Here is a 24,673-nt window from a genome sequence, read left to right as displayed (position 1 = left end):
AAATGAAAAAAAAAAGGTGAAATGCCTGTTTCAATGGCCCTAACAAAAAACAGATAAACATAAGTTTAACTAAAACTGTAAGTGAAATCCTCAAATAATTCTAACTTCATAGGAGAAAACTGTTAGATTTTGGGTGCCAGGAAATTCAAAGAATAAAAGTCAAACTTGCAAATTTCTTCATTGGAGAAATAAGTGTGGACCTCTTTTGTGCTTTATACTAGTTTCGTAATCTATATGGTAGTTTTGGAGTTTGAAACGGATCTTGGTCTAGTTTTTAAGGTTTCATCTTCAAATTTTGCGGCCTATCATTACGTTCCCATGAAATGCGTTTAATCAATTTTTTCCAGTTAACAACTCAGTTTCGACGGACAAACAGAAAATTGTTAGGAAGAATTAGACTGTACAAACGCCTGAAACGTAGGCTGAATGATGCTAATTCTTGCTTTGTTATTTTCAAATTACTCAGCAACATGCGGCCAAGATGCCTACTACTTTCCTTAAAATCACCAAATTTTGTAAATAAGAAAAAAACGAGGCATTAAAAAATTACCAATTTCGGCGATAAATCATGGGTGGTGACATATCCAGCTTTCACTGTGTGTGAATATGGTATTGTACTGAAGATCATCAAGGCAAGTTATTCAAGTCGATAATGTGATCTTAAGTTACAAAGAAATATGGATCAAGCAGTATTTGTGGGAATCTCATTTGAACTAAAACAATTCAAAAATAATAATAAAAAAGATTCTTACCAAAGGAGAAATTCTGGAGAATAATCAAATCTAAACATATTGTCGCCATCTTCAACATAATTTTCATTGAGGAGAAGATAAACTTCTTGAAGCTAAAAATGAAGAACATTATTTAATTATCTGGACAGATGAAAATATATTTGTCAATACATATTTTTTACCTAGCCCTCCAAGACAACAATTAAATTGACCCCTTCCCTCAGAATTGTATCTGTGGTATTTAACAAAATTACTAAATTTCACCAAATCGTCCCAATAGCATGGGTAGTTTCTAGGGTGGGAAGTATAAAGACAGCAATATAGAAGTATACAGACAACTATACAGATAAATATAGAAGTATACACAAACAGCAATAAAGTGGCAAATTCTGCTCTATATTTGAAGCTGCAACTACTTTTATAGAAATTCAATCATATAAATACCGATTTATCTCTTATTTGGCTACAACTACACATTATTTACATCTTATTCACTATCCAAGATTTGTTAATGATTCTTTTCACATAAAACGGATAAGTGAGCCCATCACAACCGAGATTAGATAATATTAACTCTGTGAATGATTTGTTCAGAGAGAATTTATTAAAACAAAAACCCAAAAAAAAAAAAAAAAAAAAAAAGAAACATTTGCCAAAAAGCTCTACGGCTTGTGCAGCCAAAAAAGTTAGAATAGTAGTTGTAGGAGCCACAAATCCATCTGAATTTCAGCCAATCACAGTAAAGCCGAGATTACAGAGGCAAGTGATTGTTATACACCTAACTGTGGTTAATTCATAATCTTACATAAAAACTCCCAAACATACAAAAGAGAAATTAAAAGCTTCTCAATCTAAACAAAACAACCAAAACTAAAAGCCAAAAAATTTGGCTGCTCAATAATCAGAGGGGTTCACCAAATCTGTTACTCACATGAAGTTAAGCGCAATATCTAGGCTTAAAGCTCAGAAGTATATACACCAACAACCACAAAAGAAAATTGTTTGATCTTCTTCTATTCTTGTTATTCATCTTGACTACTGAGAAAGGCTGAAAAGAGGGTCAAAATATTCAGCATTCGCTTCAAATTTTGTGTATCGTTAGCTGTAAAAATCATTGTTTTAATCGTTATTTTGAAGTCTTTCAAACCAGTGGGATCTTAAAATCTATGAAACGGAGATCACTAACTCTTTCAAATGAGCTCCAAGACTTACTTTTGACTGAGTGTAGATCTGCCAAAAATTCGAACAGCTCCACTTGGTCCAGTCAACTTTATTTGAGAAACTTGCTAAGCATCTTTTCTTTTTTGTTGCAATATAGATCCTAGATTTTAGTAGTCTCCAGGGATAACATTTACAGCGGGAGCTGACACTTATTTAATAGTCACTGATGATGTCAGGCTCTTATGAGCAGCATCACTAGACAAGGATTTGGATCCTTACCATCCCTCTCATTCGGTACATAATGTTATACCCTGCTTTATTAATATGGTGCTATGCTAAGTTCTTAGGAAGGAACAAATCCTTTTGTACCTTCCTTTCCAATCATGTACCTGACCAGTGGCTTTACCAGAGAATACGTAATTAACCTACCCGAATGTTTATGGAAACCAGAAATGTAACATATTTACAGAATTATTACTGTACCTGGATACTAACGCAACTAACGATACATTGCAGCAGCAAGCCACCTAAGGCCAAGACAGCCATGCATGCTCCTCCTCCATTCAATCTGTTCATAGCTTCATCCTTTACTCCCTCCCATGAAGCTCTAATTTCTTTAAATCTTTTTTTATGACCTCTACCCATCCCATTCGATTCACTGTTCCTTTAGCCCCGGAAGGATGGGTTAAAAGCCCAATTTTGCTAATTTGTCATCCTTCATTCGTTAAACGTGACCTTGTCATCGTAACCTTCCTTTCCTTACAACCCTATGAAGATAATATAGCAAAAGTATTGCAATACATAAGCAGATAAACAGCCACCAGGCATTGAAAAAGAGTGGTAGCAATCAGTCAGGCAATAGAAAACAAGAAGTAAATAACTGGTTTTACCAGCTTCCACCACCTTAGGAGAAAATCGCAAGGAGATCACCAAACAAATGCTGTCTGTAGTCTATTATGCTTATATTAATACGTATATGATCGTACCGTAGTTCACAAACCATCTGTCTACAATACAATAAAACAGCAGTATGCATTTTTCTTTTTTAGTTTGTTTTATAGAGCAAACCAATTTGGCGAGTGAACTGCTCATTTTCAAATCCAATATTAGCAAATATCTACCAAATTGACTATGCTTCATACCAGACAATTCACCGCAGATAATTACTGTTGTAAATTGAGTGTCACGAACCATATTCAATTTTAATTTATTGCAACTAAGGGAAACAAATACCGTTTTTGGATCATCCAGGCTTAAAGTATCCCATGAAAATCCGTCGGGTAATGAATATGGCTCCGCTCGAACTTCTGAAATAGGTTTGTCTGGCTCTATAGGACCATAGGAATCAATTTCCTCGTCTGAAATAGATGGTGATTATAAATCCCAAAATGAGTAAATCAACTGTTATTATCACCCTTATTTGATCAGTTTTTATTGCCGTGATTATGAACTAAAATTCATATTATAAGTTTTAAGAAGTCGCGACTCAATTACATACACCTTATCAATTCATCATATACTTTCTGTACAGACAACATAATACGAACTTTGCTAGAGGTAATTTTCCTTTCCCCATTTATATGCAAAATAGCTTCTATTCTTGTTGATTTAAACTAAATATATTTATTGCTTTGCTGCTTCGGTTTTATTACTTTTGATCAGGAGCAAGTCCTACTCCAACTTCAGCTTACACTCCAGTCATCCAATTGACTCAAATTTTTACACACAAACTCTAATCCAATGATAATGAATTATAATACAAAATATATATAATGAAAATCTACTCAGAGCCATCTATCTAATTTATTGAACCTTTGAAGAGCTGCCAAAACCCAAAATTCAAAGTTGCGACACATATTTTTATTGATTAGTGGTTTACCTTTCAAGAAATATAAATAACTGTTAATTATAAACTGTTAAATAATATAAACTGTTAATTAACTAACTTAAGTAACAATAAAACTTATGGTTTGGAACTGTTAGAGCGAATTTAAGCTTTCTGATAAAACTCAAAATTACATCTGATATAACTTATGATAACAAATGGTAAAATTTCAGCCTTAATACTATCCAATACACATCTACTCAAAGTTTAATGCTGAATTTTACCTTACTTTTTGGGGTTAAAACCATACATTGTAGCCTATCAAAAAGCCGGTATTAAGCGACACTTTTAAAAAAATAAAAATGGGGCCTTGCTCAAAACAAACTAGTTGAAAATCACGTCAACAAACAGTATATTTATGAAAGCCTGTTAATGCAAAAAAATACAACAAAAGATAAATAAGAAAGAAATAAAAAAGGCATTTGAAGACCATTACTTGCACCAAAGAGCCGAAAAATAATTACATTTATGCTAATTCAGGAAAATATCAATTTTTGCTAATTAAGACTTCTAAATAACGTCTTTTGATCTAATAGAAAAATATTGAGATGTCCAGCATGATTTTGCATGGGAATTGCTTGATAAAAAAATAAATAAATAAAATAATCCTTCTCCCTACATTTTCGTGAATTCCAAACGACTTTTCTACAAAGTAATACATCGATAAGTCAATATTTTTAAGATTAAAAATAAGGTAAAACGTATGATAGCCTAAACTTTTACACATTTGGATTAGCCTACTATGTCTTTGAATTAATATTTTTTTTTTTTCAGAATCTTGCTTCGAAGCAGGAGGAAAACTATTAAATAGAATGGGTGATATTAGGCCTGTTCCCACACTACTCTTTGTTGAAAAGAATTTTCTTTTTTGCCATTAATTCGTTAATAACAGCTCGCAAGAATATATTAATTTGGTTAGAAAAAAACAAACAAAAAACTTCAAATGCAATTTTGAATTTAAAATGGCTTTTCCAGCTCCAAACAAACATAAAAGCACAATATCAAACTTAAAACAAAAAAGTCACCTACTGTCATTTCTTAACTGAGGAAAATTTGCAAGTTCTAGAAAATCACGAACACTATCTGTTAGCCCGCGGAAAGTAAATTCTAATTAGTATTTTTATTCACATTCTTTTTAGGACAGCCAAAATAGTTCTATATAGTGTAATATTTATGAAAGGTGTGATCAAGTCCCAGTTCTCTGTCCTTTAGTACGCTGGTTGCATTAGAGGTGATGGTTTTGCTAGTGCAGGTCGAACAAGAAAGGGGGAATAGTGAAAACCTTCCCGAGGTGACTCTGAGAATAGTGCAGCACGGTCCTAAGGCTAAAGTTTCAGTCACCACCTAGCCACTGGCCGTCCTGCCCAGTTTCTGACTAAGGGGCAGGGTATTTGGTAGACTCCGCTGCCGAGATTGGACAGACTTAAGATAATAAAGGCTTCCAAAATCATGCTCAGGAGTCAATCTCCGTGGAAATATGATACGTCGACCATGGCACAAAAAAAGATTCCTTGAGAAGCTGCCCAGGGTGGGAGAAAAAATTTTCTTGCAACTACCAGTTCTGAGGATCAAGTACCAATCATCACTGTTAGCGGGCAAGTGGTGGGTGACTTTTCCTCTATTTCAAAGGGCAAGTGTTGCCTGTCCCAGGTAGTCTGAAACTAGTGGGTGGTGCTCTTGGGAAGGGGGAAATTATTGGTGGACACCCAAACACTACCAATGAAGGGTCATCTGCAGAAGGGGAAAGAGACAGGCAAGCCCAATCTCCAAATGCCACACCCAAGGGGGCACCACAGAGGCTATTCGTTTTATATTTTTAGGGGGCGTGGAGATAATAATAATAGTAATAATTTATTTATTACCCACTATAAAAAAGAAGTGGAGTACATAAAAAAAAAAAAAAAAAAAAAAAAAAAAAAAAAAAAAGTGCCTATATGACCTGAGCTTCGACTCAGTTCTGTGAGTCCACCCCTAATAAGGACGAAGATAGTGCGGGTTTGTAAAAAGATGTTAACTGAACCTATTCTATCATTAGAGGTAATATGGAAGATTTCTGATTTTTATGGCTCTCGGAAACCTCAACTTGATGTTCATGTTCCTGGTGAAACATGCGATATAGTGACAAGTCGACAGCTGTAACTTGAACTGAAATGGCAAGATACTTATATACTTACTACTACTACTACTAACAACTCACCGCAGCACCAAGCCGCCTGAAGCCAATACAGCAACGCACGCTTCTCCTCAATCCCAATATATTCAAAACCTCCTTTTTTGCACCCTCCCAGGAAGTTCCCATTTCCTTGAAATCTTTCTTTATAACGTCCTCCCACCCCAGACAAGGACGACCTGCTTTCCGTTTAGCCCTAGATGGCTAGCCAAAAAGGAAATCTTCGGCAATCTGTCATCCTTCATCCACATAACGTGCCCTAGCCACCTCAACCCTTCAAGGTCGAGCATTCATGCAGTTAACACCTCTTACTTTCTGAGAGGATTATCTGTTGAAAAAAACCGGTTTTGGGTTATATTGACTGTCAGGCTGTGTGATTGAACTATTTGTACTGTTTCATTTGGATAATTAGAAGGCGTTTATTGGAAAGTGGGGGACCTTAAAAAAGCCCCCCTTGCGGGTGTCTTTGTTTTGCGACTTTACATTGAGATTTGATTACGCTTGGTTTTGATTGGATTTGATTACGATGGCTGAAAGTGAAAAAATTATTTTGAATCCGTCACTGAATTGTGTTACGAGAGCACTTACAGACGGAATAAAATTGGACTGTATCATAAAAGCGTGGGTTGCTTTCTATACACATAAAGATGTTATAAAGACAAAGCGAATCCTTCATACTGAGGTGAATATTACGAATCGTCTTGTGACCTACTCTAAAGATGAAGACAATATCATTGAAATGTGCAAACTTCTAGTAGCAGCTGCGAAAAATAATGTCAGCATGCCAAAATTTGTCATCTTTAACCCCTGCTCGGTTCTGGTCATCGGTGATGCGGTGAATGCAACAGTTACTGCCAAAGTAAATGAACTCTCGGAAGCTTGATAGTTTTTTAGCTACCCAGTCCGCTCCAGCCGTCAGTATTTTCGCAAGCAGTCGTAGTGCACCTGAAACGTCCAAGCCCAAAGATCCTTCCTATTCTGTTGTCTTGAAAAATCCCCCCAAGGAACTCAATGGCCCAAATGACGGGAAAGCTTTCATAGACAGTTTCAGTGAAAATGCAAATGGCATTAGCGAACTTCCCAAATCTGCAAACGAATGGAAGCTTGTGGTCAGGTCAAAAGCTGCAGCAGCAAAAATCGTTGAGAAAGCGAAATCTTCCAAGCCCGATCTCAAAATTGCTGTTCGAGAACCCCTGCACATAGCTGTGCTTCGAAATGTCCCTGAGGATATAAACTGTGAATAACTAAAAAATATAATCCCGAATAGTACGAAGACTGAACAATGCGGAAAATCCCGTTCTTTCAAAGCGTATTTGACACTATCAGTGAGCTTCAACAATTTCTGAGTGTTTCGGTGATTATCAGCTACGAGCGTCTACCTGCTGATCCGTTTAAGTTCTTGCTGCCAAGACGATGCTATAACTGTCACAAAATCGGTCACATCGCTTCCCAGTGTACGGCTGAACCTTTCTGCTCTAGATGTGCCTCAAATGAACATCGTTCTACGAGAGATGAACCATGCATACAGCCGACATTCTGCGTTGAATGCAAAATCAGCAGTCACGCGTCTTACAGTGTAAAATGTCCCTCAAACAGTAATCCACAAACGAAATGACATCTGAAGCTTCTGTAGTTATGTGTTTATCGTGGAACATTAATGGCTCGTTAGCGAATAAAATTCTGATCTTAGATGTAGTATTTGAGCAAAATGAAGTTGTCTGTTTACAAGAACATTTCGTCACAAGCCACAGTAAAAGTATTCTTAGTTTTAATAGTTCAGTATCGGTTTATTCAGTTTCAGAGAAGCAGCTAAGTGGAAAAGGGCGACCCTCCGGTGGTATGGCCACTTTCGTTCGTTCGACTCAAAGATCTAGTGTATTTGAAGTCAATGATAATATTCTAGCAATTCGTGTTGAGGGCTGTGTTTTTATTAATGTATATTTGCCTACAAATTACCATGATGAGCGTTCGGAGCATGGTTTTACTTATTTTAGTGATAAACTCGGCCAATGTATTAACCGTATTAGATCCTTAAGCCTTCAATGCATGTTAGTTGGTGACTTCAATTGCAATTGAATGAACCGCTCTTATCTAGGTGTTTACGTTATACGTTGTTGCTTAGTATTTTTGGAGACCAGTTTGATCTCAAGTGCAAAGATTTAAATTTTACACACGTACACACCTCAATGTCTACATCAGATCTCGATCACGTCGTTGCGTCCCCAAATCTCAGGATTTTGCCTGTCAAGGTTGTGCTTGATGTTCAGCTATCTCATTACTTACCAATACATTCCTCAGCTGAGATTCCTTGTCAAAGCTCAGATACTCAACCGCAAACAACTTCGAAAGCACCTCCTAGGTCTCGCCGTGATTGGCGTAAAATTAACCCTGTTTTATTTTAAGAAGAAGCCGCCAGAATCCTTCGTAAGATCCGTGTCCCTTTCCATCTTCTTTCTAGATTAACTGCTCTTTCAAAGGAGGAAACACAACTACCAGTCGATATTTATTGCGCAGAAATTGGCCATGCCCTTCGCTGTGCTGAAAAAGCTGCCGTCCCTCTAAGTAGACCCCGTCATCCTACCCTTCGTGGCTGGTCTGAAAATCCAGATTTAGTGAATACCTATTCTAAGTCTAAATTTTGGCTTCAACTTTAAGATTTCTTGTGGACGACCCCGTTCAGGGGTAGTCAATTCAATCCGCCTGCTCACAAAAAGAAAATTCGTGAAGGAGCTAAAAGCTCACAAAAAAAAGATGATTGATATCGAATCTACAAGGGCCAAAATTAATTCTTCTCTCCTTTGGCGTTTTCTGTCCTCTAAAAGCGATGAGTCTTTGTCCGCATCTGCTATCCCTGATTCTGAATGGTACGCGTACTATGGGTCAGAATTTTTGCCTCCTGACCCAGCCCTCAACAAAAGATATGAAGCTGAGTTGGACGACTTCTTAGATAGTTGTACCCAGGGTGATTATGTTGTAGCAGAGGGAGCTGTATGCAATGTCATCTCTTGCCTAAAGCCTAAACAATCTTTCGGAATCAACGGGATCAGCGCACACCATCTAAAAAGTTGTGGGCCCGCTCACGTTAGTCACGTCACTCTCCTGATGCAGATTATCCTCATTCAGGGTATTGTCTCAACCACTTTATCAATTGGAGATCTTACGCCAGTTCCAAAAATAGGGAAAATTACCATGCAATGCTCCTCTTTCCATCCAATCACGATTGCTACTTCTCTTAGCAAGTTATTTGATTTTTTATTCGTAGATGAGTTTGAGAAACTATATTGCAGTCCACCAAGACAATTCGGTTTCCAACGCGGTATTGGTTGTGCTGAAGCGCTCCATGTCGTTGCAAATGCACTCCTGGATTCAAACAAATCAGGAAAAAGCCTAGCAATCAGTGGCTTAGGCCTGCAGAGAGTGTTTGATTCTTTGATTCACGTGCTTATGTTGCTAAACTCAGCTAGAAGAGGAGCGAACTCAAATATCAATCAGGCTTTCCGTGATCTTTACTCTCGCCTTCGCGTGCGACTCAAGCTCCCTCCCGATCAAGGACTTCCACCAGCCCCACGGTCAGCTTTGATACCAGTCCGTAAAGGTGCCCGTCAGGGTGCAGTTTTATCCCCCAATTTCTTCAACAACTACATTATAAAGCCTCAAGACAACTGTCCTTCATCCTACATTCTCAGTTCCATTGACATCTCCCTAGTATGATATACTGATGACACGCTGAATCTCAGCCGGACGCTTAACCGCCTTTCAGAAATATTCTTATGTCTGCAGTCCAATTACGAGAAAGTCGGTCTGAGATTTAACTCCCAAAAGTTGGAAGTCTTGCTTTACAATTGGAAGAATGACCCTCCTACTAATGTCACACTAGGTGATTGCTCAGTAAAACCAGTTGATACAACAGCGTGTATGGGGTTACTAACAAACTCCTCGTCAAAACATACCCACTCCCTCCTGCTCTCACTGCTTGAATGATGAATTTCCAGCTCCTTTACTTTGATCGTTAGTTAAATCCACTCTGAGATTTAACCATCCACTTCTGGCAAGTATTTACAACGCTACCGCTCTGCCACATATATTATATGTGACTCCTTTCTTGAAATTATTGGTAAACCGTGAAAAGTTTAAAATCTACTCTTTATTTTTCCGTTTTGCCTAGTACCTACTAAAATTGCCACCTTGGACAAAACATAGTTTTCTGATTTGCCGCTATAATCTAGCGGACCCAAACCTAGCTGTCGAGACACTTATTAGCCGACAAAAAACAAAACCAGCAATTCTAAAGCACGAGTGAGTAATATTGCCTTGTTTAATTTTCCCTCCTGTTTTCCTTTTTTTTCTCCTTTCAAAAGTTGTTGTCCTTGCTGCTCTTTTCGACGATTTCTTCGTTTCTGTTGGTATTTTTTTGCACTCTATCTTTCTGTTTTCACTTTTCATATTATTTTGTATAATATTAAAGAATTTGTTGCTTTTGATGTTATTTTTAGTATGTTTTCTTTTTGTTTCCTCTTGTCGCATTTTTGTATACTCTGTCATTGTACATTTTTTGTATACGACGGGTTTTCAATATATTATTATTATTATTATAGCCCTAAAAAGCGGTATTGAACCACATTTTTCGTACAACCTACTGTTTGAAATACGATCAGTCGACTAGGTACCCAGAACAATCCATAGGCACTTTTTCTAGAAAATATCAAACAATTATTCATCCGCTTTTCGGAGTACTTCTACTTCAGAGTCATATTTAACATCTGTCGTCATTTTAAGTTCAAATATTCAAATGTTGGTTTGCAGACTTATCTTCCTATTCTTCCAAACTTTTTTTTAACTGTGAAAAAACACCCTGAGCCTTGGCTATTCTACTTTTAACATCTTCAATGCTTCCACCATCTTTACTAATCATACTACCAAGGTACGTGAAGCTGCCCACCTGATCAATCTTTTCGTTACCCAACGACACCTTTTCATCTTCACTTATTCCTTGTCTTAGTGACTTAGTCTTCTTAACATTAATTTTCAAACCCATTCTAACACCCTGAACTCCCAAAACTTCTAAAAGTTCATTCATTTTGCTCACACAGGATGCTTAAATCATCAGCATAATCTAAGTCCAGGAGACTTTTTCCTCCCCATTTGATTCCGTGGTCTCCCATTGCCTTTCTTGTGCTCCTTAAGACAAAGTCCATCAAAGTACAAAGTACATACAAATGTTATTCGGTACGTGTACAGAGCTAAAAATCAGCTACATAGCAAATGATAGCAAAACTGTCGTCCTTTGTTAAAATTAATCAAAAAACTTTTTCCACAAAACAAGTTTATCAAGGAAAAGTAAAGAACTCCATTAAACTAAAAATGACCAAAACTAGAATCAAATAATCTACCAAGCGTAAACTACCACAAATCAGCATTAATAAATAAATGAAACCCAAAACGAACAGAAATTACAATAATTAACCGAGTCAAAACTCAAAACGAGCAGAAATTAACATAAGTTGGGCGCAAAACCCCTATGCCTTCCCAAGGCTGAAAAAAGATTTTTTTACTTTTATAACTTTAATAAATCAAATAATATTAACATTTTGATTACTAAATTTCAGTATATCTATATTAAACTGACAATGCACATTCATTTGAATTTTTTTCAGTAAAGTGCAAATGTTGTTCAGGCCTTGAGAAGGCATAGGGGTTTTGCGCTCAACTTATGTTAGCTTCTGCTCTTTTCGAGTTTGACTTGGTTATTTATTGTAATTTCTGTTTGTTTTAGGTTTCGTTTATTTATCGATGATGATTTGTGGTAGTTTCACGCTTGGTAGATGATTTGATTTTATTTTTGCTCATTTTTGGTTTAATGGAGTTCTTTACTTTTCTTTTAAAAACTTATTTTGTGCAAAAGGTTTTTTAAATAATTTTTATTTGTTTTATATTGATATAGTCTTTTAAAGGAAATATTAAATACTACATAAAATCTTTTCGTTTTTTTAGACTATATAGATCGTCCTGCTTTTTGTAGACTGGAGAAAAATTTTCAGCAATATTTAACAACATACACCCTTTTAAAAATCTGGATACAAACAATACTGTTCAATTTAGTTTCATACCTCCACTAGCTTACCTGAAATGGAAAACTTGACACCATTCGCAAAAAAAATCTGCTTACTTTCTTTGATAGCTTGGATGCACCTAAGCTATGTTGATTAGGTTAAATTTTAAGAGTAGAAGTAGCCCCAAAGGTTTGAACATAATACCCTCAGTCGTTTTTTGGATACTGCTGAGATTCCTTATTGGGAATTGGCATTAAAACAGTGCATTTCGATTTAATCTTAAGGCAACATTTAGTTTTTAAACATATAAAAATTGGATTTGAGGAAGACTAAAATATATTCTGTAAATCATATGCAACAACTTTCTATATAAACCTCATATACTCCCAGGGTATTACTTACAACCCTTCAACTGAGGGCTCTGAGGGGATTACCATGCTAAAAGCCTTACTCTACGGAACATTCAACTACATTGAACAAAATGAATATCTCAAACTGTGGATAGGAAGTGTTTTGGGAAATGGTTGGCGTTCGAGGGGAATCAGTCGTTATCCAATTACTTTCCGCTATTACAAAAGGCACTATCCGTTTCAATTTCCAATTGAATGAGCCCTTTTGAAGTTTCTACGACAACGCTTTCAATAAAAACTGTATATGCCCCCAGGGCATAACTAACAACCCTTGAGCTGAGGGCTCTGAGGGGGTTATCATCATAAAGGACAAAATTTCAAGAACTTTCAACTACGTTGAACAAAATGGATATCTAAAAGTTTTAATTCGATGTGTTTGGGAAAATGGTGGGCGTGAGAGGGGCGTTAGTCGCTATCCAATCACTTTCAAGTATTAAAAAAGGCACTATCACTTTCAATTTCCAACTGAATGAGCCCTTTTGAAGTTTCTATGACATCACTCTCGATAAAAACTTTATATGCCCCCAGGGGATAACTTAAGACTCCTTCTCAGAAGGCTATGGGGGGGGGGAGGGGTTATCATCCTTAAAGACTTAATTTCCAAAACTTTCCACAACGTTGAATAAAATGGCTATTTAAAAATTTTGATTGGATGTGTTTTGGGAAAAGATGGGTATGAGAGGGGGGTTAGTTGCCCTCAAATCACTTTTGACTATTGAAAAGGGTACTAGTCCTTTGAATTTCAAATCGAATGAGCCCCTTTTCAAGTTTCTACGACAAAGATTTCAATAAAAACCTTATATGCCCCCAGGGCATAACATAATCCTTGCCCTGAGGGTTGTGGGGGAGTGTCCTCCTCAAAAATATGTTTTTTATCTGGAAATCAACTAACCTGAACAAAATGCCTATCTCAAAATTTGTATTGGATGTGTTTGGGGGATGGATGGGTGTGGGGGAGGGGCTAGTTGCCCTCCAATCACTTTCGACTATTAAAAAGGGCACTAGCCCTTTGAATATCCAGTCGAATGAGCTTTTATCGAAGTTTCTACGGCAACGCCTTCTTTAAAAACCTTGTATACCCCCAGGGCAAAACTTAAAACCCTTGCCCTGAGGGATGTGGGGGAGTATCGTCCTCAAAAAATATTTTCTATCTGGAAATACACTACGCTGAACGAAATGGCTATCTCAAAATCTTGATTGGATGTGTTTGGGGGAATAAAGGGCGTGGGGGGTGGGGCTAGTTGCCCTCCAATCACTTTCGACTATTAAAAATTCAAAGATGGGCGTTGGGGGGGGGGCTAGTTACCCTCCAATTACTTTCGACTATTAAAACGGGTACTAGACTTTTGAATTTCCAATCGAATGAGCCTGTTTTGAAGTTTCTACGACAACACCTTCTATAAAAACCTTATATGCCCCCAGGGCATAACTGAAACCCATTGCCCTGAGGGTTGTGGGGGAGTGTTCTCCTCATAAACATATTTTCTGTCTGGAAATCAAATATGCTGAACAAAATGGCTATCTCAAAATTTTGATTGGATGTGTTTGGGGGAATGATGGGCGTGGGGGGGGGGGGGGGGGGGAGCCTAGTTGCACTCCAATAACTTTCGACTATTAAAAAGGGCACTAGCCACTCCAATTTCCAATCGAATGAGCCCTTTTCGAAGTTTCTACGACGACAAAAAATGCCCATGATTGAGACCAAAATCATGTTGTCATGCCTAAGACATGAGGGTGTATCTCACTTCTTTTTTTTTTCTGTAAATTGGCCATTGTTTCCCTAGACCAGCTGGGTCCTTATCGACAGGTGACGTTTAAAAAAAGACGAAGTTGGACTGCTTCATACAAGAAAAGGGAGCGACATCTACCGATCTGGACAAAAATGACTATGATTGGGGGACAAAATATTCCAGCTTCACAAGCTCAAAGACTATTATTCAGCTACAAACTGTCATTTTTACTAATTTTTTCTTACTTTAAACTGTTGCAAAAAAGATCACATATGAAGCATAAAAACCTTATTTTTGCTTCCCTGCAAAGCAGGAAAATACAAGATACTCCCTTTGATTTTGGGCGCAAGGGTATGAAGCTCTTACAAATAGCTAATTCAGCCATCTCTAATGTACAATCACGGTATAAAAGCCTTACTAAAAACACTAAGGAACAATTTCACAAGAGAATACAACAAAATAAGAATTACGGAGTTTTGGTACTGGTTGTGTATTCCAAAATTGGTAGGCCTTCACTTTGGCAGTATCTTCGTTCTTCGGTGCGGTTGGTAAATGATTAGCTATAAGGCCCACAGCATCCCTTAGATTCTGAAAAACGAATCCCTCTATAATAATTGCGTAAATAATCAGTAATTACTCGTATTAAGCACATTATTAAGACAGAGGACATCACTCTTGTAACCCTAATGAGCTGACCTTTAGACCCTGCAGCATAAGAGAGGATTAATATCACCATTTTGACAATTATTTATAGGTAAATATTGGTGTTGTAAGGTACGGGTGTCACCACTTATTGGTGCAAAAATGGTGTTATACCACTTACTAGCGGGGGGGGGGGAGCCCCCTGACTGCGCCAAATTAGTAGGATGCCCGCGCTTACCCCAACGGTTCTGTATCTATCGGGTATGTCATTACCCAATTTACAATATACCCTGCCTTAGGGTACGATAACCTGATCGATCGGTAAAAGGGGCCATTTAAAGGCCAAGAGTACCCATCCTGGGTTACCTCTAATATTTCTAACTATCTCCTTGGACTCTACCTAGGCTAAAAAGTCAAAGATTATATAGTATAAAAAATCTTACTGTATTCAATCACGCATATAACAGAACCCAAACGGAACTAAAACCAATAACTCTTATAATTAATAAAAACACTTAGAGACGCGCCCTTGCGCGCGCACCTCTGACCAAAGGCGATGAATGGCTAAATCAAACTAAATTTCCAGCATCCTTTGAAGTTTTTTAAGCTGTAAATTTAAGCTGTATGAGTCATTGCTCACCTGGCTTTTTCAGACACTAACTAATTAGTGGATTTCTTCAGACGTCTCGTAATAAAAGCTTTCCCGGGGTTTAGATATTGAAGATAAATGAAGTTAAATTTATAAAAAGGGCATTTTTCTGAAAAAAAAGGGGCCAAAGGTCCCAACACCTCCCTCCTAATAAAAATGACCGCCACCAAAACACCAAACTTGTTTATCTTTTCTTCTTTCTTCTACCAATGCCTGTGCTTCCACCACTTGGCTCAGAATATGCCGTCATCCACACATCTCTACTGTAGAACCACCATGGTCTCTATCGTATGGTATCCAAATTTGGTTTTGAAAATTGAAGTTCCCAAGATTCGCAGAAAATGATAATGCGCAGCACAAAAAATACAAATTTTCTCGCTCTCCCGAATTTACATTTACGAGGAGCAGCGAATCAGTTTCTGAAACATTCGATGATGCCAGGTATCATCAAAAATAGGCTGAACAACCCTCTAAGTTTCCGTCGGGAAAACAAACCCACATCTCAATTAAAATGTAAATTGCCCGTTGGCATAATTTCAAACAATTCATGGCCGATAATACATAGGCCTCTGAAACGATAGGGGCTCAGAAAAATGAAGTAAAAATCTGAGCGAACCTTGAGTCGCTTTTTTCTAGGTATCGTCCCCTAAAATAATCAAATGAATAATGCTCGGCAATGAAGGATGAAGATAAAATTGAAGACTGAAAGAAGAGTCTTCAGTAAAGGGATCACAACTTGTCCGCCAGTTGTGCATTGAGGAAAAGGGCAATCTTTCACGTCTTCCCGCTGGGGATCTTCCCCAAGGGATTCCTCCCCCTCAAAATGGAACAAATCCCCTTTTGAGTTGATAAGACCAATATCAGATTTTTTCCCAAATTTCTTCCATCCAACCCAAAATCCAGTACCCTTCAATCTTTCCGTAACCCTTTGTTGACAGGTTGATTCTATGTCATGATTATCTGTAGTTTCTCTTAATATATCGTGGGTCTTCTCCTCCCTCCTAGATTTTTTCGTCTTATTGCAATGTTTTAATTTTCCCAGTGGATTTTGGACCTCTTTGTCCCCCCTATTATTTATGTTATCAAGGCACAGCCCATCCAACATTTTTTATTTTTCTCCAAGCAGGCTGAATCTCAAAATTTTATTCTTTTGTACACTTTTCTTTTTATCTCTACTTTTCTCAGTTCTGTCATTGACGCAAAATAATGAATCATCGTTATATCCGATTTTGACTACATTGATCACCGTCCTTAATTACATTAGTTCATTTTAACTTCGTTTAGTATTTCATTCCACTCTCTTAGTTTTCTTTACTTTTACCTCCACACCAAATAGCTTGTTATCAAATGGGAACTGCATTCTCACATTTGGTTTTTCGTATTGCACTAAAATTTCTCGAACTTTCCGAGGAAAAGCGCGTACAATAAATTTCGTCACCTTATTCTCTGGTACAATCAGCGCTTCATTTTGGCAAACATTTTTCGGCGTCTCACACTCGTTAAAAGTGTTCTCAAGTTTTCCATTTTCTGAAAATTTTACCGAAAAATAATTTTCGCGCGTCTTATTTTCACTATTATGTTTTCTTTTTACTTTCGCATCCCATTTTTGTGGATTATCAGGCTTTTGAACACGCATATCAAGTATTTCGTTTTTTCGACAGGGCGGCGAAGCCTCCCAATTTGTTCTGTGGGTCGGTCCACCTCCCCCCGTAGTCAACGAAGTTGTATATTTTTCCGTCTTAGTGTAATTTTTTAATTTTCCCACTGTTAAAGAAACCGCTTTTAACGATAGATTTCCCTTATCCCCAAAGTCTCCTCCTACTAAAACATCCACTGCTAGAGTAGGTACTAAGCCTACTTTTATCATTTTTCTCTGGACCGTACCGTCTTTCTTTGCAAGTTCTATTCTTACCCAAGCAGACGGGCATGGGTGCTTGTCTCCATAATAACATAATGTTGAAATTTTATTTTTATGGTCTATCTCCGTTCTATTAATTAGGTCAGTTGTGTGTAATAGTTGTTGTGTCATATCTATTTGAGTACTTTTTCGCGAGCCCCTGCTGGAAATTGAGCTTCTACTCCTGGTGCTACTTGGCCTACTATGATTCTCTCTGTCTTGATATCCTCTTTATTCGTTTTTTGAGTCTCTTTGTTCTATAATTATATTTGCTTTTACCCTCAACTCCTCTATATTTTGTACTTCATCTGAAGCGTCAGTTTGTTTTGTTTTACTCATAATTTCATATAATGATTTTTCTTCATGTATTATTGCCACTGTTTCCTTTGTCTGGGTTTCTCTATTTGGGAATAAGTCTTTCTGAATCTGCCTTAAACTCTTTTCTTCTTCCATGGTTTGTACCGGAGATCGCTCTATTACTGATTTCGCTTTGAAGATTTCCCCTTCACACGTGTCAGAACTGTCTATTTCACCCCCTGAGTGTTATAAGATTCTATCTGATGGTGTTTTTCTAAAGGCATTTCCAGCGGGAGTCGCATACAATTGCGATGCGTTTGAATACGATTTTTGTCTCACCGCGGTAGTTTTTTTCCAATTCCTATCCGATTCTTCGAACTATCCCTTTCCTTATCTTGTCTGAATTCTCCGTTTGTCCGCCATTACTTCAAAGTTTACGTAACGTATCCTTTTACCAATGTTCTTTTTATCTTTTCGTGAAAAATTGTTGCGTTTTAATTTGCCGATTTTAAGTGGGCAACACAGCCTCCTTTGTTTCAAAAGTTAATTATTCGCGTGGTTTATTGATTCTTCAATTTTATTACTTATTATTATTTAACTAGGCACAGCCCAGATAATTAATATAATTTTATTAATGTAATCACAATAGGCTACTCTGTAGGCTAAATTAATTAATTTCTTCGAAAACGCGGAATTCTTTTACTATTAATGCTGTTAATAGCTCCTTTTCTTGCTGCCACCAGTATTGGAGGTGTAACGTACGGGTGTCACCACTTATTGGTGCAAAAATAGTGTTATAACACTTACTAGCGGGGGGAGCCCCCTGACTGCGCCAAATTATAGTAGGATGCCTGCGCTTACCCCAACGGTTCTGTATCTATCGGATATGTCATTACCTAATTTACAATATACCCTGCCTTAGGGCACGATAATGTGATCGAACGGTCAAAGGGGCCACTTTAGGGCTAAGGGTACCCATCCTGGGTTACTGCTAATATTTCTAACTATCTCCTTGGACTCTACCTAGGCTAAAAAGTCAAAGATTATATAGTATAAAAAATCTTACTGTATTCAATCACGCATATAACAGAACTCAAATGGAACAAAGACCATACATTCTTACGATTAATAAAACACTTTGAGAGGGGCGCTTGCGCGCTCAACCCTGACCAAAAATGATAAATGGCTTAAACAAATTGAATTCCCAGCACCTTTGGAAGTTTTTCAAGCTGTAAATTTAAGTATCGTGAGTCATTGCTCACCTGGTTTTTTCAGACACTCCCTAATTAATGGATTCTTCAGATATATCGCAATAAAAGCTTTCCCGGGATTTAGATATTGAAGATAAATGAAGTTAGATTTATAAAAAGGGCATTTTTCTGAAACAAAAGGGGTCAAAGGTCCCAACAGTAAACATAAAGTGCTTTTAAGGCCCAATAGTGCGAAATTTCAATTTCACAAATTTTAGCCTTTCCCTGAAAATCTTTCCGTAAACGGGTGGGGGGGGGGGGCTAAATCTAATGGGCAAAGCATTTGGATTAATCCTGGGCCAAGAGGTGTATCTATGACACCCTCTGTGAAGGCAGGAACAGAGCCTGATATCTGTATTAACTTGAGTGTATTAAAATCAATTATGTGGTTCAATACTAATTGCCTGGCATTAAATGTTGCAAAGTTGAGCTACTGGATTTCTTGCAAATTTCATAGGCTTGCCCCCCACTTTTGTAAATTTATCTTTCAAAGGGTTTTCTCGGTAGACCTGGTGATTGCTATGTTTGGTTCCTGTGTATTTTGCTTGATGAGAATCTCCCCCTTGGATAAGGCTGCACCCATGGGGGGGGGGGGAGGAGTTTGTTCCCCCCCCCCCCTTAGTGTTTGTCTCACTCGTAAAAACGTAAAAAAATGGATATAAAATAAAATTTTTAAGCGTTTTTCGAGTTTATTTTGGCGTGTACCCTTCCCCACCCCGGAAAAAATGCTGGGTACAGCCCTGCCTTCAGGGGTCAGATTAATCAAATTGAAATGAAGGTATTCTAAAAAAATTTATTTAACAGTTTAATGTTTTAATGTTTAAGGTTTTAATGTCCAAGTTTTGTGTTTTTCTTCAATTACATGTTAATGTTCCTCCAGCCCTTGAAACTATATCGTCTTTTGTCTCTGACCATTCTACGTATTATCTTTGTAATTATGACAATATTTGGATTCCCTTCAGTCCATCATTCAGATCAGATTTAAGCCCAGTGATTGCTTGTCAGTCTGCCTGGAATACATTACCTGAGTTGGCTAGAAAATATTATTCGTTTGTGCTAGAAACGAAAGTATCTAGCCTAAGCTGGCTAGAAATAATCCAGCCGGAAAGATACCTTAAGACAAGGATGCGAAAAAAAACGAGTTAATAAACGAGACTATACCTCATTAACTCACTTCCCTCGTCATTATAATTAATTGGTTTTCAATGCATCCTCGCGGAATTACAAACGAATTATGCTCAAATTATCCTGTATGCTTGTCACAGTTCTTCAATTCACAATCCTTCTAAAGATTGCAATCTGCTCAAAGCCACATATACTTGACTTTTTAAAAAACTTCCTTACTCAGATAAACAACCCTTTGATCGAGTGTGTATCCTTGTATTTTATTCACCGACCAAGACCAATAGAGAATTAATGGAAGTTATCTTCCCTCAACAGTTCCATAGACTCTTTTTTGCAGGAAATAGAACATATTCCAGTTCTATTAGACGAAATCCATTCCTTCCAAAATCCACGCAAACACCCTGTACATTATCAGTGTACTTTTGTGCCCTGTGAAAATTCGACCAAATTATTTCTGTTGTTGTTTCAACTGTACCCATAACTAAACCCTTCCCAATATTGATATTTGACCTAAGCATAACTTTTGCACCTTGAAATATTTTAAGCAATTATGGCAAGCCCCTAGTTTTACTTATGTCATTTGAGACAATATCCTTCATTTCAGCATTAGAACCACTTTGAAATTCTTCAATGAGACAACATTGTGCCTTTATTTTGGCAGGTTCAGAACCTATTAAAGAGTGAATCATGGCGCATAGTAATCAACATTTTAAAAATGTGTTTAAAAACCTCTTTTGAGATAAAAAAAATTATCATTTGTAGCTAGTTCCGGAATGGTAAATATTATTTCGATTAGTCTTAATAGTAAAATGTTATTTTGAAAAAATTTTTAATTTTGAAAATCGGAATCAAGCTTTTGAGAGAAGCACTATTGTGGGCTTCTACTTGGCCTCTTGTAGGATTAAATAAAAAAAAACAAGTTTTTAAAACTGAAAGTAAGGAGCGACATTAAAACTTAAAACGAATAGAAATTATTCCGTATATGAAAGGGGCTGTCCCCTCCTCAACGCCTTGTTCTTTACGCTAAAGTTTTTTATTGTTTTAAGAAATAGAGTTGTGAGAAAGAGTCAAACTTCAGTGTAAAGAGCAAGGCGTTGAGGAGGGGACTGACCCTTTCATATACGGAATAATTTCTGTTCGTTTTAAGTTTGAATGTCGCTCCTTACTTTCAATTTAAAAAACTTGTTTTTTTTATTTAATTTCTGATCGTTTTTTAGTTAATGCAGCTTTTGTTTTGGTGCACTTTCATTGAATAAGTAAACAAAATTTTGTTCCAATTCTTTAAAAATGACCCCTGAATCACAAAGGCCGTTAATTAGAATAAATAGCTCTTATGAAAGTACTAAAACATTTTTGGCTTAAAGAGCGAGGCATTGACTAGAAGGTGAACCCAATCATTTAGCTAATACTTTTTTGTTCGTTTTAAGTTTTGTTGTTGCTCCTTACTTTCAGTTGAAAAACTTGTTTTTTATCTTTAATTTCTGATTTTTTTTTCAAATAATGATGGGGAGTCCGGCGCCCCCTTCATAGCAATGTCCCTTCCCCCTTGAAAACTTCTTTCATGAAAAGATCCTCCCACATAACCCCCGCCCCCCCCCCCCCCCCCTACCAGAAAAAATTCCCCCTGAAAACGTCTGTATACTTCCCAATAACCAATACTATATTGGGTAAAGTTCATAACTTTCAGCCCTCCCCCTGGGGGCTTTGAGGGATTAAATCATCCTAAAAGGCACAGTTTTTATATTTTTGACCATGCTGAACAAAATGGCTATCTCAAAATTTTGATCGGGTGACTTTGGAAAAAATGAGCGTGGGAGGGGGCCTAGTTGCCCTCCATTTTTTTGGGCACTTAAAAAGGGCACTAGAACTTTTAATTTCCGTTCCAATGAGCCCTCCCACGATATTCTAGGACCACTGGGTCGATACGATCACCCCTGGGGAGAAAAAAAAAGAAAAAAAAGAAAAGAAAAAAAACAAAAAAAAAACACGCATCCGTGATCTTTCTTCTGGCAAAAAAAGGAAAATTCCACTTTTTTGTAGATAACATTGGTCTTATATACCCCCAGGGCATAACTTCAAACCCTTGCCCTGAGGGTTGTGGGGGAGTGTCTTCCTCTTTACTTAGTCCCCATTTCTTGTCTCGTTCTCGAGTGTCCCCGTTCTTTACTTAAGCAGCGCGATCGTGCTGCCTATGATTTATAAAACAACTTTCTATATAAACCTTATATGCCCCCAGGGCAGAACTTACAACCCTTACACTGAGGGCTCTGAGGGGGTTATCATCCTAAAAGACCTAATTTCCAGAACGTTCAACTACGTTGAACAAAATGGATATTTCAAAATTTTGATTGGATGTGTTTTGGAAAATGTTGGGTGTGAGAGGGGCGTTAGTCGCTATCCAATCAATTTCAACTATTAAAAAGGGGACTAGCCTTTTCAGTTTCCAATTGAATGAGCCCTTTTGAAGTTTCTACGACAACGCTTTCCATAAAAACATTATATGCCCCCAGGGCACAACTTACAACCCTTGCACTGAGGGCTCTGAGGGGGGTATCATCCTAAAAGACCTAATTTCCAGAACTGTCAACTACATTGAGCAAAATGTATATCTCAAAATTTGTATTCGATGTCTTTGGGAAAATGGGGGGCGTGAGAGGGGCGTTAGTCACTATGAATTCACTTTCAACTATTAAAAAGGCACTAGCCCTTTCAATTTCCAATTGAATGAGCCCTTTTGAAGTTTCAACGATAACACTTTCAATAGAAACTTTATATGCCCCCAGGGCATAACTTACAACCCTTGCCCTGAGGGCTGTGGGAGAAGGTGTTTTCATCCTTAAAGACCTAATTTCTAAGACTTTCAACTACGTTGAATAAAATGGCTGTCTAAAAATTTTGATTGGATGTGTTTGGGGAAAAGGTGGGCGTGAGAGGGGGGTTAGTTGTCCTCTAATCACTTTCGACTATTAAAAATGGCACTAGCCCTTTGAATTTCCAATCGAATGAGCCTTTTTAAAGTTTCTACGACAACACCTTCTATAAAAAACCTTATATGGCCCCGGGGTATAACTTACAACCCTTGCCCTAAAGACTGTGGGAGACTGAACTCAGAAACACAATTTCTATGTAGAAATCAACAACGCTGAACTAAGTGGATATCTCAAAATTTTGATTGGATGTGTTTCGGGAAATGTTGGGCGTCGAAGGGGTGTTAGTCACCTTCCAATCACTTTCGACTATTAAAAAGGGCACAAGCCTCTCCAATTTCCACTGGAATGAGCCCTTTTTGAAGTTTCTACGACAACTTCTTCGATACGAAGTGCCCTGCTCTAAAGGAAAAAATTAATAAATAATACATTGTGCCAACATTGTTCTTATATGCCCCCAGGGCATAACTTAAAACCCTTGCCGAGAGGGTTGTGGGGGAGTGTCCTCCTCTTTACTTAGTCCCCATTTCTTGTCTCGTTCTCGAGTGTCCCCGTTCTTTGCTTAAGCAGCGCGATCGTGCTGCCTATGATTTATACAACTACTTTCTATGTAAACCTTATATCCCCCAGGGCATAACTTACAACCCTTGCACTGAGGGCTCTGAGGTGGTTACCATTCTAAAATACCAGTTTCCCATAAATTACAACTATATTGGACAAAATGAATATCTCAAATGTTTGATCGAATGTATTTTAGGAAATGGAGGGCGCGAGAGGGGCGCTTTTCGCTATCCAATCACTTTCAACTATCGAAAAATGCACAAGCCCTTTCAATTTCCAATGGAATGAGCCCTTTTGAAGTTTCTAAGACAACGCTTTCAATAAAAACTTTATATGCCCCAGGCCATAATTTACAACCCTTGCAATGAGGGCTCTGAGAGGGTTATCATCCTAAAAGACCTAATTTCCAGAAATTTCAAATACGTTGAACAAAATGGATATCTCAAAATTTTAATTCGATGTGTTTGGGAAAATGGTGGGCGTGAGAGGGGTGTTAGTCGCTATCCAATCACTTTCAACTATTAAAAAAGGCAATAGCCCTTTCAATTTCCAATTGAATGAACCCTTTTGAAGTTTCTACGACAACACTTTCAATAGAAACTTTATATGCCCCCAGGGCATAACTTACAACCCTTGCCCAGAGGGCTGTGGGGGAGGGGTTGTCATCCTTAAAGCCTAATTTCCAAAAATTTCAACTACGTTGAATAAAATGGCTGTCTAAAAAATTTGATTGGATGTGTTTGGGGAAAAGGTGGGCGTGAGAGGGGGGTTAGTTGTCCTATAATCACTTTCGACGATTGAAAGGGCACTAGCCCTTTGAATTTCCAATCGAATGAGCCTTTTTTAAAGTTTCTACGACAACACCTTCTATAAAAAACCTTATATGTCCCCAGGGTATATCTTACAACCCTTGCCCTAAGGGCTGTAGGAGATGTCCTCAAAAAAATTATTTCTATTTGGAAATAAACTACGCTGAATAAAATGGCAATCTCAAAATATTGATTGGATGTGTTTCGGGAAATGGTGGGCGTTGAAGGGGTGTTAGTTGCCTTCCAATCACTTTCAACTATTAAAAAGGGCTTGAGCCACTGCAATTTCCAATTGAATGAGCGCTTTTCGAAGTTTCTACAACAACTTCTTCGATACGAAGTGCTCTGCTCTAAAGGAAAAAATTCATAAATAATACAT

At 37.6% G+C, this 24,673-nt stretch overlaps 1 protein-coding gene across 1 annotated transcript in view; it reads right to left on the bottom strand.

The window, feature by feature from the left end:
* Nmt (N-myristoyl transferase) overlaps positions 1-24,673 on the bottom strand; it is a 59,783-nt gene that overhangs the window by 19,179 nt on the left and 15,931 nt on the right. The window contains exons 3-5 of the mRNA XM_089093581.1: positions 14,608-14,725; positions 3,126-3,250; positions 753-844 (exon numbers count right to left, since the gene is read on the bottom strand). Coding sequence (XP_088949707.1) covers positions 753-844; positions 3,126-3,250; positions 14,608-14,725 — 335 coding nt within the window. The remainder of the gene's footprint in view (positions 1-752; positions 845-3,125; positions 3,251-14,607; positions 14,726-24,673) is intronic.

This window comes from Artemia sp. Qi Xiang Cuo, chromosome 8 (genome assembly GCF_049724085.1).
Source record: "Artemia sp. Qi Xiang Cuo chromosome 8, ASM4972408v1, whole genome shotgun sequence".
Lineage (NCBI taxonomy): Eukaryota > Metazoa > Arthropoda > Branchiopoda > Anostraca > Artemiidae > Artemia > Artemia sp. Qi Xiang Cuo.
This window is presented reverse-complemented; position numbering and strand designations above follow the sequence as displayed.